Source organism: Salarias fasciatus, chromosome 12, assembly GCF_902148845.1.
Source record: "Salarias fasciatus chromosome 12, fSalaFa1.1, whole genome shotgun sequence".
Classification (NCBI taxonomy): Eukaryota; Metazoa; Chordata; class Actinopteri; order Blenniiformes; family Blenniidae; genus Salarias; species Salarias fasciatus.
This window is the reverse complement of record NC_043756.1, coordinates 18,607,661-18,620,499: the sequence shown is the minus strand read 5'-3', so window position 1 is coordinate 18,620,499 and position 12,839 is coordinate 18,607,661. Positions and strand designations below refer to the sequence as shown.

The window sequence follows — 12,839 nt, the reverse complement described above, 5'->3', positions numbered from 1 at the left end:
TATCGTACATATAGGTGTGACCCTACTGCTATGTTTTTTTCACGTTTGTCTGAATTTTAGTTCTAATAATGTTCACATGCATATGCAGGAATTATAATCATGTTTTTTCTTTTTTCTGCGACCTCACATTCTACTTACATCCAACAAGGTTATAAGGCTGAGATCCATTGAAAACCATGAGCTGTCCTGCACCTGATTTTACGGTACGAGTGTGTTGCACCTTTCTGGAAGATAGCAGCTCACATAAGGTCACCTTTGTAAAACTGATGGTGCCATATCCTTCTTCGCCCGAATGATTTGTCAAACCATTTCAGAGCCGTTGCACTTACCGCTTTAAGTACTGCAAAGAATATGAATCCATCTCATTAAAAGTATTCCCATTTCTCATTCTCTCTCTAAAAGACACAGAATTTGCTCTTTTTCTGCCCATCAAACACCTGAATCATTCCGCTGCACAAATTAATGGGGCAGCTGAATGTATTATTTATACCAACCTGCTCCTTCTGTGGACAAATATTTTAAAATGACTAATGGCCCTGTAAGTAGTTACCCTGCCATCGTATATTTACAGTTTAATTTATGGTGTCCCACTAATTATCTTTTGCCCTCTCTTCAGTTTATTCTTCGCTGGTCCGTTTGCTTTCAATACACTTCACATTGTTTGGGAATCACAGAGTACACTGTGTCCATACCAGTCAAATTCATTTTGACCACATTCCACACTCATCTCACACATGAAACTGCAACACTGGAACGCAGAAACACTCAGATTCAGCCAAATCTATTTTCTCTTTGCAGAAAATAAAATGGATGTTTTGTGCGGAATCAAACACCTAAATGAATCAACCAATATATATTTTTTTTCCCCCTCTGTTTTTACCCGTTTCTTTCCTTCATAATCCTTCTGCGCCACGTTTTTGAAGTTTCCTAAGCAGGAGGCCCAAAGGAGCACAGACAGAAAGAGAGGAAGAGACGAAGCGAGTTAAAAAGTGAAAAAGGAGACGTGTATGTACTACACTCTTGAACAGTCAAGAACGCGTCCACCAGGTACCGGGCAGAACGCCACCAGCGCTTTTAGTTGTTTCTCTCTTCAAACATCATCCCACAAAGACTGAATCTCCAAAGAGAACACGGCTCAGAATTAAAATGGGAAGTTTATATAGTTCTATTTCAAGGTCTGCGCAACTGAAATGAATTATAAATCAGCTTATTTGCATTCTACCTAGCATGTTTTCAAAAACCTTCTTGAAATACAGATAATAGCCCCACTCCCATTACTTTAATTGTGCTGGTGAGTGAACGCTGCAGCTGAAACGGAAAAGTTAATTTGCTTCCTGAAACAAATTAAGATGTAACTCAGTAATTTACTCAGTTACACAAAAAAAGATATTGGCCACAAACATGTTTTGCATATTTATGCAAATTTTCTGAGTATTCAAAAGTGATTTGTAATTTTAAAAGTAGAAAAACACATAAGTAAGAACATCGGGCCTCTCCTAAAAGTCCAAGTAAGTAAAAATACTCCCTAATATCAGTAATTCATTAGTTCCTCATTACTCCTAGAGGTAAAGAGACTTCTCATATGAATATTTCCACTCATGTTTCATGTTTCTCAAAGTGACCAAGAGGAGGAATTTCAAAAAAGTTCCCCCTTACTTCATCTCCTTGTCATATTGCTATTGTTAATTTCAACTCCTATTCATTATCTCTTCTCTGTTTTTCGTCCTTCTTATCACCTTCCTCTTAACACTGATTGTCTTTCCTACACCCACCCGCTTTCATCAAGCTCTTCCTGCTAACTTTTCTCGTGACGGCAGATCAATCAAGTCATTTTTCTGTCTCGGCTCCTTCTCCTTTGAGATAACAAGCGATGCAACAGGTCTTATGTCATACCTGCGCCGAACGAGGCAATTTTCGCACGTCCTTACGGGAAGAAGTTGGAGTGCTCGCTCTTGTGGCGTTATGAAACGCTCCTTCAGTTTGAATACCAGCAGCCACAACAAGGCCTGGCCTGTGGGCCTTTCTGTGAGGGGTGTGCATGTTCTCCCTGTGTGCATGTGGGTTTATGTTCTATTTGCGAGTCTGACAGATTATCTGTCAAATAGGCTGGAATAAAAGATGGATGAATTGAGCAGGCAGAATTTTGAATTACAACAAAGTAAAGAAGACCAACCTAAACAATCCATTCTATCCACTTATTTATAATTTCAAATATATTCTCGAGCACAAATCCACTGTGTGGTGGATTTTCTTCCATGTCATTTATTGTTGGGTTTATGAGATGTGAAGTCCTCCTCCTCCTCCTCCTCTTCCTCAGGGAGAGCGTTAATGAAGTAGGAGTCTGGTCAGATGGGAGGCTCTTTAAGTCTCCACTCTGGTTCCAGGCAATCAATAAAATACAGAAGGCTACACTTGCTTCCCCTTCTTCAGCTGCGATTTTCCTTCATTTTTCTTCGTCATTTTCATAACTGCTTCCCCCATGTTCTCTTTTATTTGTTTTCTCCCTCCTGCTGCATCTCCCCTCATCTGTCCTCCACACGTCTTTATTGCCTAATTCCTTCGTTTTGCCTTCCCTTGGCTTACAGACAGCCAGTTGTGAGAGTGCTAGAAACCCGCACTGCAATTAGCATGACACTCGCAGCTGAATTCCATTTCTATTTGCAACTAATTTACTTCTTCGTCAATGCAATGTTTTGACATGCCATAAGTTGCGCGGAGCGGTTCTCGGTGAGTTTTTTGGAAGAAACTGTCGGGAAACTCTAATCAGAAGAAAACCAACGGGAAATTTTATAAAAGGGGAAAAAACAAAAACAAAACAACAAAACTATCAGTTATCAAACTATCCTCATCCAAAGTTAAACAAGGAATCCTCTCCATCTCAGATACTTCACTGCCCCGAGGGAAGCTTCCCCATTAGTGGGACAACAGTGCCCCCTGCAGGCCACCACGTGAACTCAATCTCAGAGGAGCTCTGAAGTTGATCCCTTTACATTTTTAACCAGTCTTGTTTTAGTCCCCCAGCTATCTACTCCCACAAGGGGGAATTGTGTAAGTGGATTTAAATAAATTAATGCCTCCTTTGCATGCCTTGGAAAAACAGCAGAAAACATTCCAAGAAAAAAAAAACCTTGCTGTCACATTCACAGAGATAAAGGAAAAACATATATATATATTTTTCTAGGGTACGCCTATAGGCCCGTATTTAAGACGAAGGAAATTTGAATATGTCATGGCTAATTCCAAGTTTAGGCTGATCCGGCGTTCTCCGGGGACTGAATGCAAAGCAGCACGCCAGAAAGACACTTGACTAGTCAGCTGGAACAACACTATCCAGGCTGGAGGGATAATCAGTTCCACCATTTTGAGACAAAAACCCGCTTTAAAAGAGACCGGTTGAGTGGCCCGAAGGCCATATCTAAAATGTCTATGCCAAATATCAACAATCCTTTTCTGCATTCGTTATGTGCAGAAGGTATTTCGAATATGTACCACAGCATCAAAATCATTACACCAAGTATGTGTTCGTATCTGAGGTCATTGGATGGATTAAACCACTTAGTTTGAATAAAATATCTCAATTACATCATTCGCTTTAAAGATTTATAAGCATTTCAAGTGAAAAAGAAGCATACACTTGTGTTTATAATCCTCTTGCAACAGCTACAGTGCAGAACTCATCTCAATGCAGAAGGAAAAATGGCTCGTGAGGTCTTGGTTATTAGACTAAGTACATGCCATTAACTAATTGAGATGCAAGCAAACTTATGTGGGTGGAAACAAATGGAAAGGAGAAAGCCAGACTAACACTGATGTTTTCAAGTGTTTTCCTGAAGATACAGCTGATATTCTGGGACAAGCCTCATTTATATAACATGTAGCAAACTCCTTTATTCAACCTGTGTTTGGATTCAGAATAGAAATAAAGAACGCCACTAATCACCACTAATGGCCTCAGTAAGGCAGACGTCTAGACTGAACCTAAAACATACAGTAAACAAGCCTCGATACTGTACATTAATGAGTCCAGTCCAATGCCAGCTACAATCCCAGCTACAGCCTCCTCCCAATAAAAGAATAAACCATCCAATTTTAGCTGCAGAGGAATTCTCTCCAGAGAACAAAGAGACTCTGGAGGGTTCAGATAACAAGCTCCCTGATCACTGCTCTTTACACTACAGTTACTCCGGAGCCAGATGCAGCGCTACCTCTGGGTCAAGACAGGCACCAGCGGGATTACCGTCTATTAGAAAGAAAAGAGGGGACAGATTGGAAATGCTTCTCGTTTGGCGTAAACACAGTCCTGTGATTACAATGCATAGTGAGGCTTGTAGTAATTAGGGGGGTTTTGCAGTAGATGTAATAAGCAGAAGCTGGATGCGTGTGTTTGTACCTCAGAGTCTTCACTGCGGAGCCCCAGTTGGAGGATGGCGCTGGGAGACTTCAGCCTGGCGTGGCTGGACTGAGCCATCTGCAGGTTCAACTGCCAGCTGACGTGCTCCAGCTGAGAGATCGAAAAGGAGACAGCCTTAAGGAAAAACCTCAAACAGGGAAAAACAAAAAGAAAGACTCATTGCACTTCAATACAATGAAAGATCCCCTTTGCTTTCTCAAAGAAAAAGACACTCTTCTGTTGAAATATGAAATGTTTACATATATAGTGACATTATATTCCTCTTGGGACAACATTTCTTTGCCTTTAACCATCCGATTCCTAGTTAACATTAATAACTCCTACTCGGAGTGGTGGATTAGTATGTTGTGCTAATTATGCAAATGTGTGCTATTTATGCTAATTTGCTTCAGTTCGGATAATATAAACACTTCCAACTTTCTCTAAAGGCATTTGAACAAAAAAACAAAAAACATTCTGGATGTTTCTGTAATGCCAAACAAATGTACTATGCAAGCGTTAACTTTATCATGGAATAGAAAATGTTAGCTTCTCCCATAATTTCATTCAAATTTTTATACATTAAAATAATTCATTCCACACCTTATATTGTTTTATTGTTCATCAAGTAGTTTTTTAAGTCCTTTAAATAAAAAATTGAGTGTTTGAAAGGATTTTTTTTTCTTTTTTTTCCCCCTAAATCAGATGCTATCAGGATCATGGTTAAAATTTATAAGAAATGCTCTCAACATTTAGCTATAATATAGATGAGTTCAGAAATAACTGAAATTAATCCGTTTCTCAGAAGCATTTCTTAGTGCATGATGTAAGAACCAAGAAATATCTGTCCATCTAACGGCCTAAAATTGAAAATAATGACATATTTACTTGAACCATCAGCTGTCGGTCAGCTGCTATAACAAGAATTGAAGATTTATTTTCTTTTATTGCAAAAAAAAAAAAAAAAAGACAGCTTTTCAGAAAAATCTGAAGTTGTTGCGCTAAAAAGAAAGCCTGCAACAAACTGTTATGGGTTTGTTTGTAAACTCCATCCATCCAGTCGACCTGCTGTCAACAGCATTGATACACGAACCGTCTGTATCACCACCGCTTCAAATACGACTTACAGCTCTGAAACCATAAAGCTGATGTTCACGTTGCCTTGTTTCCAAGCTGCTGGTTGTCAGCCTATCTTTCTGTCATCGTAACTTTCTCCAAACAAATCTAAATGTGTTTAAAAAAAAAAAAAAACCCTACATGATGCTTGAATGCTATAAAAGCTTTGTGTGACGTCTCCCCGTCGCAATCTAAACAATTCGCTGCCTGTCCGCCTGATTTACTGAGCGATATTTCATCAGTCAGCTGTAGCTGCATGATAGATTAGCAGCATTGAGTCAAGGCAGAGCAGTTAAGTGTTTTATGATGCAGCAAGAGGCCATAATAATAAAGCATGTGTGACTTATTGGGTCTGGATGCTTCAGCGGCGTTGGAGGACAGGTGTGAGGTGGACTCAGCCACATTATTCACGACCGGAACAACATTCGAATTAGTGCCACTAAAAATAACAAATCCGGGACATGTTGATTTGCTACTTTTTATTAATTTTGAGAGAAAATAAATAAATGGCAGAGTAAATTATTGTGCTTAAAAGGCAAATGGCACAGTACGCTTATCGACTAATGCATTTTTATAATTTCCTACTCAATCATCTGTTATTTTCCTTGTGGGCGGATCGTGTTGTCTGGCAAATGATGGAATTATCACTGTTCACTACAAATGAGGGCAAAGTTATTCAGTTTCAGTAAACAAAAACATTGATTAAACTAGCACAAAAAAGTGAATCGAAACAGGAGAAAATAACTGAACATTTCTTGTGATAAAACTCTGTCTTTTTGTTTTTTTTAACTCAATTTTTGTAGAATTTCATGGGATTATGGTTAGTTGTATTAATGGGAGAGTTCAGAGAAACAGAATTTAAACTTGGTACCTGAGAAAACTTTAAGCTCCAACTATATCAAGAGTAACTAATCTGCTATATCTAACAGGAAATGATGATCATTTTGATGCACAGTTTCAAATACAGTCATCAATAGAAAATAAAGGGCATAAGGAGTTGGGGATTTGGTGAAGATTAAAGGTGAGGAGTACAGGCATGACTTTGTCCATCATGAAGTATTACCAGAGAGGCCTCCGACTGGCGAAAATTTACTCTGCAGCCGGGTAAAGACGACCTTAACCTCACAGACAATGTCATTGGGAGATTAAAGAGCAAGGAGAAGTGATGGCATGTCACCCAGACTGCTGATATTGGTTTGGGATTTTATGAGGAAGGATTGGAGCTCGCCGCTGTATTCACAGAAGATCCTAGTTTAGTTCTATCGGAACCCTTCAAAAACTGCAAAATCACTGAAAAATGAAAAACAGATACCATTCTGAAGGCAAGAAAAGCGGTCAAACTATGAGTTCATTTCTATTTCTTTTCTCATCATTCACTTTGCTTTACGTTAAATTACAGGAAATGAACACCTATAGTTGTGAAACTATTCTCACTTCATCTCAAAGCAAATTGAACTAAGCCAAAGAACTCGACCATTAACTGATAAAGCTACATGGATAAGGAGCAAATGGCCTTCCTAGACCTATAGCAAAGTCCAGTAGACCAGAGACTCCTGCTACCTGGACAAATGAGAACATGCCTAGACATTCTTCACAGATGATTTTTTTTCCCTCCACAACAAAAAGAAGCCACAATTCTGGCAATAAATTAAAATCAAACCACACTTATGAATTCAGGAACCGAGGATGCCTCTGGATCATTGGCTGTCAACACCCTCAGATTGAAACATCACAGCAGAGAGAGAGAGAGAGGACATTTTGAGTTGTGTGCGCTTGGAAAGAATTCGCAGTGATGAAACTGCTGTAAAGACCTTACACTGGCAGGGAGGCAGTAAAGTATTAAGGACTATTTCTACTTTAATATTCCACTTTTCTCATAAACTGAGCACTCGGGAGGCGTCTCCGCCTCCTGAGTGCTCAGTTTATGAGAAAAGTGGAATTTATTGACACAATTTAGTTGTCACATTTAGTGCTGAAAAGTAAATAGACTTTGTTTATTAGGTCGTACCTTCTTAGGGGAAAAGATATTCTGCTTTAGCTTCTCCACCAGCTCAGGTCCAGCAGTGGCCCAGGTTTGAGAAAACACCTCAACCTTGTCCGGGTTGAGGTTAAGCGACTCCAGCTGCTGCTGCAGAGACGCCGGCTTTACGTTATAATACACTGCCTGAAGAGAGGAGAGCAGAGGAGAGAAGAGGATTCAGTCATAAAGATACAAAGCAGCTGTAGCAATTCTGTATCAGTGCTGCTTCCAGTTCAATCATTCCCAATCCAGCAGAGACCCCTGCTGGTCAAATGTGCTCAGTATTTCATCAAAAAAAATTTTAAAAAAAGCAATAAAAAGACAGCAAATATCAAATTTCTTCTGCCAAATTCTGCACATACTGAAATATTTCAGCACTAAGGCCATGATATTTTTTGTAGGTGGCACTTTTAACATGCATGATAAGAGTACTGCACACATGGAAGGACAGTTTACTTGAGATCATCATTGTGAAATAACCGTGAAGATGTAGAAAAATGTCAGAAGACGTCCTTACCTGCTCCAGGATGAAGGCAGCGGTTTCCAGGACCAGATTGAGAGCATTTTTATCCAAAGAAAGTGCAGCCTGGAGTTTTTGCTCCTCTTCTTCACTGAATGTGCGCTCTCCCTGTTGAAAGAGATGATTATGTGGAAACAACTTAAAGTTACAGTAAAGAGTGAAAGTCTGCGTTCTACTTCAACACATCCAAAAGCAGCATAATATGAAATAATGAGGTTTGCTGACTTTTAAACAACAATCACAGCAGAGTCCCTTCAGACAGTTAAGTCACAGGTAAGTCAGTGTTATATTTTTTTCATGCTACATGGAATAACTATTAATATTAATCATATTAGTAATCTAAAATACAATTAAATACTAATATTAGTAGATCTTGTCAGTTGCAGATATCATGGCTTGCCAGAACAAAAAAAAAGCAAATGATAAAAGAAACAACATGAACAAAGACTCAACACTAAAGATCTGTCTATCATGAAATAGCGTTGACGTTATGAGTTACACTGGTGTTTTTGCTACTATTACATGTTAAAATGTGTTTTACCTGACATAATATTAACCAGCAGTGCTTAATCTTTCCCTTTGCAAGTCAAAACAATCGAATTGCATCATCCCAGAATAAAAGGCCCAACATCTAAGTCTTGAAACAAACCAGAACAATCAAAAGGGCCAAGGCTGCATGTGCATTAATCACAGTGGAGCCTGGCTGATGTTCCTGTAAGTCATTATGCATGCACTGTTCTCTCAGGCACTCTGCTGTGAAAGCCTCTCGTGTTTGTCACGGACAGCAAGTCCAGGCTCCGTACCTTCAGATGCAGCTTTTGTATGATGCGGGAGATCAGCCTGGAGAACTTGTTCACATCAATCGCGTTTATGAAAGTCACGGCTTCCTTTATGCTGTTTGGAAAGACAAGTCACAGGTATTAATGAAAGCAGGAGTGCTCAGATCTTCAGGTTACAAACAGAATCAGAGTTTTCTGCTGATGACAGATGCTTGTCTTTGGCTGTCTACGACTTTCAAAAGCATAGTCTAAAAGAACATCATTCCAGTTTCACTGGTATATAATATGACATTAAATTAATGGATACATTGAATACAAATATGACAACACATATAGAGGAGCTACTGTCAGAAAAGAGCAGTCAAAAGAAGCATTTTATGAGCAGACCATCTGTGGACAACAAACAACACTGCATTCTAAAGCTGTTGTGCTTTTTTTAAATGCTCTTTATGGTTCACTCAAATGCTACTGCAAAATGTTACATTTACTTTTTCATCAACATATCTTTTTTTTACTAGTTCATTGAGCAATTTTTGTGCAATAATTCACTAATACCACAATAACACTTTAAAGACAAGAAGCAATAAGCAGCCAGTGCAGTGACTGGAGCTCAGGTGTAATGTGCTCCTCCTCTCTGTGTTGGTGGAGGTCTGACTGCAGCATTCTGGATGGCATCTGTCTGACTGATTTATTAGAGGGGTGAAAAACCTAAGGTTAGTAACTATTTTACAAGACGTTTCCGGCATCATCGAGAACTGGACTGGAGAAAAAAACCTAATTAATTTGAAAAATGTTGACATTAGAACTGTTTAATCCAATTTTGCCTGTACGTCAAAGAAGCCTGGAAAGTCTAGAAAGCAGGGGAAAGAGGTGTGGAAGGTGTGAATCTGACAGGCAAGACTTGTTTGACATTTTGACTTTTTTAAATGTTTCTCTCCTTCATTCCATCAGCTTTTTAGAGATGCTACACATGTGGCATATAGATAAGCCGGATAGTTTGATCCAGACTTATACAAACGTGGACAAAATTGTTGGTACCCTTTGTTTCATGAAAGAAAAATTCACAGTGGTCAGAGAAACAACTTGAATCTGACAAAAGTAATTTAAAAAAAATTCTATGAAATTTAACTAATGAAAGTCAGACACTGCTTTTCAACCATGTTTCAACATTCAACAATTATTTATAAAAATTAACTCAAGAAACACGCCTGGACCAAAGGGACATGTCAATCCAAGGTGTGTCCACTAATAAGCATCACAGGTGTCTACAATCTGGCAATCAGTCAGTGGCTCCTATATAGGGCGGCAGGTAGTCACATGAAGTGTACCACACTCAACATGGACCAGAGGAAGCGAAGGAAAGCGTTGTCTCAGGAGATTAGAAAGAGAATTATAGACAAGCAGGTTAAAGGTAAAGGCTATAAGACCACCTCCAAGCAGTTTGATGTTCCTGTGACTACAGCCGTACATATTATTTAGAAATTCAAGATTCATGGGACTGTAGCCAACCTTCATGGACGTGGCTGCAGGAGGAAAATTGATGACAAATCAAAGAGACAGATAATACAAATGGTAACAAAAGAGCCCAGAAAAACTTCTAAAGACATTAAAGGTGAACTTCAAGCTCAAGGAACATCAGTGTCAGATCGCACCATCCATCGTTGTTTGAACTAAAGTGGACTACATGGGTGACGACCAAGGAGAACACCATTGTTAATAAACGAATCATAAAAAAGCTAGACAGAAATTTGTCAAACTACATGTCGACAAGCCACAAAGCTTCGGGGAGAATGTCCTATGGACAAATGACACAAAAATGGAAGTTTTTACCAAGGCACATCAGCTCTACGTTCACAGAAGGAAAAACGAAGCATATCAAGAAAAGAACACTGTCCCTATTGTGAGACATGGAGGAGGCTCTGTCATGTTCTGGGGCTGCTTTGCTGCATCTGGCACAGGGTGTCTTGAATCTGTGCAGGGTACAATGAAATCTCAAGACGATCAAGGGATTTTTTAGAGATGTGCTGGCCAGTGTCAGAAAGCTTGGTCTCAGTCGCAGGTCATGGGTCTTGCAACAGGACAAAAACCCACATCTAAAAACACCCAAGAACGGCTAAGAGGAAAATATTGTGGCTGAAAAAATCATTTTAGAATATTTTTTGCAGTTTACCATGTTCATGCAGACAGTGAGCTGAGATGAGCTGTAAAGCTTTTTGCTTCACAATGAAATTGTAAGTTCTGTGAAAGTAAACCCGTGTTTGAAAGTAAAATTAAGAATAAAGTTTCCTACAGTCAGAACGCTACTGTCTGACAGCTTGATAGCTACTATTTACATTGACCACAACTTTGCAATAATGGTTGTTAAACACCATGAGAGAATATTGAGCTCTTATCAACTATTGCTGTTACACATTCTATCTAAAACTGTCACGCATTTTAAATGGTCAGAAAAATACTTGTGAAAATGTTCCTTGTGCACTTGTTGAGCTTCCACACCCTATGTAGTGTTTTCACCAAACTCAAAACATAACCATGCAATTGATTTGATAGGGGGGGGGGAATGGATTATCGGTCGCGTGAAATGAAAGAAAGATCAACAAATTAACACATTTTAAAGACAACGAGATAAAAACAGCATGGATCCCCTGGAAGCTGTAAAGTACTTTATCCGAGCTCCTCTGATGAATTAAAGCTTATCAATGTTGTCATTCAGTAACAGGTTGCTGGTCGTCTGCTGCCGCGTGGGTCGTTTCTGTGCGTCCACCCGTTTGAAGAGACGGCTGCTCACCTTTGTGTTTCCTTTATGATAGAAGTCATTGTGTGCTTCTGTGGGATGGGAATTATACAGATGTTTGAAGTTTAAGAGACACAGCAAGCAGCCGCATCTTCAGTGTCACTGCTGCTTCCTGTTGTCACGAGACGAGTCACGCGAACGTCAAAGCTGCGTCAGGACGCAGCCAGAGAGACGCAGCGTGCGGACTCACCTTGTAAATGTTGATTTTTCAAGCGGAGCTGGAAGTAAAACGTGACTAATTACATTTCTGAATATATGAATACGCTAACAACTAAATGCAGGACAGTGAATGAGAATTGAAAAACATGCCTTGCGTAAAACATGCGCCACTTTTTTAACACTGAACACTACCGAGTCCGATTAGGGACAAAATACCAAAAATCCCAAACCACATTTTGTGAATACAAACCTGCAACCTAAATTTTAAAGGAGTATTAAAAAATCGAATAATGTTTTCCATCTGTCGCCATTATATCATCTTTATACGCTTTAAAATTTAGTTTATACGGTAGAAGTTCTATTATGGTTTACTCCATACGCATATTAATCAATTAATAAATATTCGAGTAATTAAAAATGTGCTTGGAAAAAAATCTTCCATGCTTGCGCTGGCCAAGAAGTCCCTAAACACTTATTTTTCCCAGTTATTTACAAATTCACAATATCAACAACACAAAAGTTGTGGAATTTTTGTTATTGGAAGTATATGGCGTCCAGTTAAAATGATTAGAAAACAGATGTAATATTTTCAATGAACTAAAATAAGACACACAAAAAAAAGATTTTCATTTAGATGCAATAATTCTAAAATAATTTCTACTTTGTAAAGAATATTGAAGTTTCACTGTTTTGAGTCATTCTGAGGGAAACTTAGCTCTTCCATTGTTACACCTGCATAATGCTATGTTTCATAGGACTATTGAAGGTTCCCAAGTTTCCAAAGTGTAGAGCGGAAGGCAAAGCTTCAAGCAACTATCGCATTGCAGCTCATCTCATGTGCATCTCTCCTGCTGGCTTCAGTCAGTGCTTTCTTGTCTTTCTTCCTTCAGATATCTGACCATTGAGCAAGTTTGCCTTCAGGGGTTCCTGACCTCTTGCTTTATTGAAATGTTTGATTAAGGTCAATCAGTCATCCAGCTCAGAGTCTGTTCTTATCTGATTTCTTTGTGGTAAATGTATACGTCACAGTCTTCACTGTAAAGCTAGAAATAAAAGATCAG

The 12,839-nt window shown here is 39.0% G+C and overlaps 1 protein-coding gene across 1 annotated transcript in view; it reads right to left on the bottom strand.

The window, feature by feature from the left end:
• commd10 (COMM domain containing 10) overlaps nucleotides 1–11,749 on the bottom strand; it is a 55,294-nt gene extending 43,545 nt beyond the window's left edge. Inside the window, exons 1-5 of the mRNA XM_030105005.1 lie at nucleotides 11,614–11,749; nucleotides 8,850–8,940; nucleotides 8,044–8,154; nucleotides 7,515–7,670; nucleotides 4,391–4,501 (exon numbers count right to left, since the gene is read on the bottom strand). Coding sequence (XP_029960865.1) covers nucleotides 4,391–4,501; nucleotides 7,515–7,670; nucleotides 8,044–8,154; nucleotides 8,850–8,940; nucleotides 11,614–11,642 — 498 coding nt within the window. The 5' untranslated portion in view covers nucleotides 11,643–11,749. The remainder of the gene's footprint in view (nucleotides 1–4,390; nucleotides 4,502–7,514; nucleotides 7,671–8,043; nucleotides 8,155–8,849; nucleotides 8,941–11,613) is intronic.
• Nucleotides 11,750–12,839: the final 1,090 nt, after the last annotated feature.